Raw genomic sequence first — 6,077 nt, 5'->3', positions numbered from 1 at the left:
TAATGTTTTACAATCTTTCTCTGAAAACGACATTTAAACTGTTTCATAATCTCCTTTACAAACATCTTCAAATGACTCCAGCCTCCCCCGCAATGGCACGCAGACTGTTTATCCAGCAAAGAGCCAACAACAAGACAGAGTTTCCCATTTCCTTATTCAAAGTTATTTAAAGCACAGTGCTACATACAAACGTAGCAGAGAGCTTTAGGCCAAAGTTTAACAAAGTAAAGAGACTTTCAGACCTTTTAAGTTTTAGGGCTCTGACTTCAAAGACCTTTAAAGGGTCTACATTTCTGACAAAAGCCGTGCTTTCTCTCTAAATACAGCTTAATTTCAATACTAACAAACTCATTCTTAGCCCGCATCTTCAGTCAAAAGGCTACCTATACTAACTGTGAGTGCACCTCTGGCAATACCTCAATAGCTTGTAAAACTAACTACCTTGCCACGAAGACATATCTCAGTTTCTGGTTTTGTTTACACAGACCTATTACATTCATACTTATACAGGAACAATTGCTTGCAGCACATTACAAAGCTTTTACATCCCTGGGTCCTTAGCTTAGCAGGAGTCACAATCATTCAAAGAGAAAGTTTTGCTGATGCACAGCCAGGTAGCAGCATATCTGGAGAACAGCATTCAAGTGCAGCCGAAGCTCTCAGAAATGGCAAATAAAGTGGCTATCCACTGAAAGTGCATCAAAATTCAGACCCGCACAATACAACCACCCAGTGCGTGCTGGGAAATCACCCATTACTCAGATAGGCTGAAGTGATGCATTCTCAAGCATCCTTCCTTCAATGGTTTTATTTTTCTTAAGAATATTTCCAGAAGACAGAGAGACATGGACATTTTACAGGTCTTCATATTCAGTTCTTTCTCTGCTCCTTTAGGAGAAAATAAAAAATGCATGGTGAATCTTTTTAGCAAGTGCCAACAATGCTCTTGGTTCTGGCTAGAAAACAGTCCCTGCCCCAAAGAGCTTCCAGTCTAAGAGAGTAATACAGAGAAGACGAGGTTTGCAGGGAAAACAAAGGAGGTGACATGGTTTGTCATGCTGCTGGTGCCATATATTGAGACTTCTACATCTTTTTGTGCCGGCAATCACTACATAGACTATACGTTGCACATGACAGAACATGTTTTCTCTGCAGGTGTTTGAAAGGAAAATGGTAAAGAAGATCAAGAATATTTTCAAGGCAATCCTGAGAAGAGGAAGACATTCATTCTACGTAGAAATTTTCACTTATTTACATACCTTTTTTTTTTCTTTAAATGAAAATAAAAATGTGGTTAACGTACCAGAAACACATCCACCAAATCAACTCCCTTACAAAAATAAAACTTTCAGACAACATGTTTCTAAAATAAATATCAAAATGGTAGGAAAAAATAAATACATGTATTCCAGCTACCTTGTTTATACACAAAAAGGTACAGGTCTTGATGGAAAAGCAGCCATGGAGTCCTTGTTAAACCAGCAATGGTTTGGAGCATCCTTCTCTTGCAGTAAGATAACAAGTCCCAAGCAGCAGAGAACAGATACTTAATAAAGAAAACAGATAGCACTGTGTTCCGTATTAGGAAAGTACAGAACATTTTCATCTTTCCTGAATGACATAGGCTAAAAACAGTGTTCCATGATATACCTCTGCTGCGATTTTCTGGGATTTCCAAGTGGTGATAGGCTAACATCTTTCCTCTTACTAGAAGTAAAAAAAAAAATAGTCCCACCTGTGAACTTCAGTAACTGTGAACACATATATATAGTCTCCAGACTGAGAAAAATTTAAAGATCTTCTCAAGAAGGCCAAGCTACTCCTCCTCCCCAAGCAGCAAATCTCACGTACAGGAACCACACGGTTTTAAAAAAAACGCTACCTACAGAATGACAGTTACAGCATAGGGAACTGGGGGCAGCTCTAATACAAACAGCAGACTTTCACTGCTTGGGAGCACGAGTTGCACCAGTTTGGGACAGTCAAACACACGAAATCAATGTTTCCATGGCAGCCCTTTGCAGTTCATTGCCCTTAGCTACCTCCTGTCAAGAGTCAGTTTGGCCAGTAGCAGTCAAAGTGCTTCAGGTAATAGAAGGCAGGGCACCCCACTCCCCGCTCTTGTAAGGCAATTGTACCACTCCAGGAACGCAGTTTCCGTCTTCAAGGTTTTAGTTCTTTGTGGTCCTGTCTGTTCTTTCGATTTTTTTTTAATCATTTGTCTACCTATTTAAAAGGTGCAACATGCCCAGATTAACAACAGTGGTCAATCAGGCAAGGAACGAACGTCCACAGTGCAAGCCCTACGTAGGTTTACGATGTACTGGTCATGCTTAAATCCCTATAGATCTTGACAGGCATTTAAGTTGATGTACAGTCAGAGTGCTAATGTACTGACTGCTGAAGGGACTGTATCCAGCTTCAGATCACAGGTAGGTTCTGCATCCGATGTCACAAGAGTTAAGTCATGTCAAATCAGTGGTCATCTGCTTTGACTCTCTTTGCTTTCAAGGAAAGATGCTGCAAGAAGGAAAGAAAAACTACTTAGCACATGGCACCATGATTAAAAAAAGTTCTATCAGAATGCACTCAGTCTTTCACTCCAAATTAAATTAACTCTCATACAAGTATCAAAATCACCCCTCCCAAGCCCTGCTTGTTATTGATAGAGCTAAAATAAATCTATGAAGTCAAAAAACTACATATATTCTGAAGTGATTTTTTGGGTTGGTATAATATATCATCTTTTAATACCTCTGAAGTAATTGCAAGTGCATGCACAATCTCCCACCAGAAACAATTTATCAATGTGTAAAAATACACAGAAAGAGACACATTCTCCTAACAATACATCTGCTCATACAGACACTAGGAATACATACATGAAGTGTAAGATTTTAACTAATGTATTAACATTGTGACTGTAGTTTCATTGGACCTTTGAACCTCTATGCTGCTAAAGAAAATAAATGTTAAAAAAAAAAGGAGAGAAAACAAGAATAAAATCCTTCCAAACCACTGCAAAAGTTAGAATGAAGCATAACTGACCAAGACTGTGATCAAATTATAGCAGAAAATCTTTTAACATGGAGTCTTCTTTGGTTTTAACTTGTTTTTAACTTGATAAAGGAATAAAAATTCTCATATTTCAAGAATCTCTTCTTAGCACAAAGACATATCTTTCAGCATAAAGAGGGTATGAATGACTACAATTTAATATACATTCGGGTGTTTTGCACTTGCTTGCTTAATCAAAATGTGTGTATAATCTACAGCTAAATAAGGCATACTTCTTATTTTTAAATATTCTATAAATACACCTAAACCCTTTGGCTGATGAGGACAATAACTGGCCAAACTGAAAAAGATAATTTCCCTCAAAAATAGCACTAGTCTTGATATCTCCCATTCACTTTAGGATGAAAATGATGCTTAGGGCATGCTGCAAACTTAACAGAGTTCGTCTCTATCAAATCAAAAAGGGTGACAATGGTAAGAACTAGGTCCTGATGTAATTTTATAAAGTATCTACAACAGTGGCAGTACAGCCTTGAAAAAGATGTTCTCTCAGTAAGGTAGGTAATACAAATCAAGACAACTCTTCTTCACTTACAGAAAGCAATTGAAGTTTTGCCTAAGCAAGTCAGTCAATCACATTTCCCAACATAACCTACCTAAAGGAAAACCTCACTCCAAGTTTTAGCCCATGGAGAGATCATATCATAGGGTATGTTGTGTATGGGATGTTACAACATGTAAATATGTGAGTCAGAAGGATAAGTTATTCCAGGGATAGATTTGATACAACTGGAACATTGGCTCATTTCCTTTTCATGCCATGCTTGCAGAATGTATGTCAAACACCCGCTAAAGACTCAAGGGTCTGCCCTGCAGGGTCACTACTACCTTTGTCAAATGCATTATAGAATAAAAGGCAGAAAATATTCAACTACTTAGAAAATTTATTTACAGATAGCAAGAGTCCAGATAATTGAGATGAATTAGCCAAGCTGAACATAAAAAAACCTCAAGTCAATTAAATGGACAGATGCCAATGCTCTTGTTGGCTGTAATCACATAGCTATGTCCTGAGTTGCTCTAGGCAGCACAGTGTTATTCTTTTTTCCCCCAAAACCCCAGGAAGTGAAAAGAAACAAGCATGAGTCTCAAAAATGTCAAATTAAGTAGCAGATATATAAATTGGAATCATCCACTTTTGCAACATGGATCACACACATAAACAAATCTCTTATTTTGCAGATATTTGATACACCAGTGCATTTTTTCACTCAATATCCACAACATACACAAGCTTATTACTGCAACAATCTGCTTAAGGTTAACCTTGCAAAGAGTTCAGAAAGTTTAGCAAGAAGAAAGGGAAGCAAGATGCAACAGTCTACAGTCTCACTTACTATGAGAATATAGAAACAGTACTTCATGTTTTGTTACTTGCTTTTTTTTTGTTACTTGCTTTTGCATACATTACACAATGCTATTTAGAAATCCATGAACAGTATGACACCTTGCTGCCTTTCCAGTCACCTTTTTTCCTATGTCCCATGTAAGTATTTTTTTAAAAACTGGATGCTTTGGCTGTTCCTGTTTAGGACTAGCAGCAATGTTACCTCCACTAAGGTGGCAGATTATATGAACAACATCTTTCAGGGGGCTAAGGCCAGCTCAACAATGTCAAAACCTAATCTGCTTTCAAAATCAGCCATTCAGCTAAAAAGAGACCAGTTGGGAGATGGGTGGACAAAAAATAAAATCAAATACTACATCTATCTGATAATATTTTGCTGACTACTATCAGGAATGCAAGCCAACGAACAGTTCTGCAACCACCATCACTTTCAAAGTTGAGTTGGAATGCAACATAATGCTTGGCAGGAGGTTCCAGATATAAGGGGGTGTTGTTGTTGTTTTAATAAAGAATTTGAACCAGGGCCTGATTTTGAATACCATGGCCCTAATCTATGTCAAATCTAGCTTCCTCAAAAGCCTAGACAATTCAGACACAAGGTCTAGCCACAGAGCCACTGAGGCATTATTGATGAGTTATTCTTAATAAAAAGGTGCCAGGCACAAACAATCAAGAACCTGGAACAGACATTTGCACTAACAGCAGCTATTCTTTGCCATTTCAAGTTTTAAGTGACAAGCATTGATTTTTTGCAGTAAACATAATTAATGCTCAAAAAAAAAAGATCTTGGGATTTGCATAAACACCTGCAATGAATGCAAGGACTCCTCTAAAATGACTGTGCAAAGTATGACTACTGCCTAGTCATAGCACTGCTCACAGAAGTGCTACCAAGTACCTATATTCAAGTGTAAAATAGTACAAGACTTCACTTACTTGAAGGATATAGTAATTTGTTACTTTGAGATCATGCTTGTTGGCAGGATAACAGGGCAAAAAGCTTTCACATGCCAGTTTACTACCCACTTTCTCTACATTAAAACCACAATTAGGAACCAAAACCAAATTGATTTTGATACTATTAAACAGACAAACACAAACACTTAAAAGTTTATATACAAGAGCTGATAATACAAATAGAGCCGTTCGGGCTCTATGCAGATTCCGTACCGTTCCCTGCTGGTAAAAATGAGGTGCCAATTCCAAGAGCCATGCAGACTCAATGGCAGTCACATCTCTCATGTAGTACTTGGCGGTCTGTATGACTTCATTGTAGATTACCCTAGGAGAAAGAAAGAAAGAAGAGTTACAAAGCAATCAAGGAGACAGGTGATTAACAGCATATTTAGACAGTTTCACATACAAAGTGCCAGTGGTACTATGCACAGCATGAGAAGAGAGTCTGTAGGTTATAATATAGACTCTTACATATTTTCCTTTGGTTGAGTGTACTCAATATCTCATTGCATGTACAATATTACATTGCATACGCAACATTACATCGAGAGTACTCTACATTATGACAACTTTTAAGCTGCCATTAAAAACATCTTCACATACTACCAGGAAGTAGAAAGACCATTTCTAAAAACGGCGTCAAGAAGACTCATAACACTTCCAAAAAGAGAATACCATTTCCTCTGTGACAGCG

The 6,077-nt window shown here is 37.8% G+C and overlaps 1 protein-coding gene across 1 annotated transcript in view; it reads right to left on the bottom strand.

Moving 5' to 3' along the window:
- Positions 1–763: 763 nt before the first annotated feature.
- DHX35 (DEAH-box helicase 35) overlaps positions 764–6,077 on the bottom strand; it is a 35,650-nt gene continuing 30,336 nt past the window's right edge. Inside the window, exons 21-22 of the mRNA XM_026093013.2 lie at positions 5,597–5,708; positions 764–2,520 (exon numbers count right to left, since the gene is read on the bottom strand). Coding sequence (XP_025948798.2) covers positions 2,476–2,520; positions 5,597–5,708 — 157 coding nt within the window. The 3' untranslated portion in view covers positions 764–2,475. The remainder of the gene's footprint in view (positions 2,521–5,596; positions 5,709–6,077) is intronic.

Source organism: Dromaius novaehollandiae, chromosome 16 (genome assembly GCF_036370855.1).
Source record: "Dromaius novaehollandiae isolate bDroNov1 chromosome 16, bDroNov1.hap1, whole genome shotgun sequence".
Classification (NCBI taxonomy): Eukaryota; Metazoa; Chordata; class Aves; order Casuariiformes; family Dromaiidae; genus Dromaius; species Dromaius novaehollandiae.
This window is presented reverse-complemented; position numbering and strand designations above follow the sequence as displayed.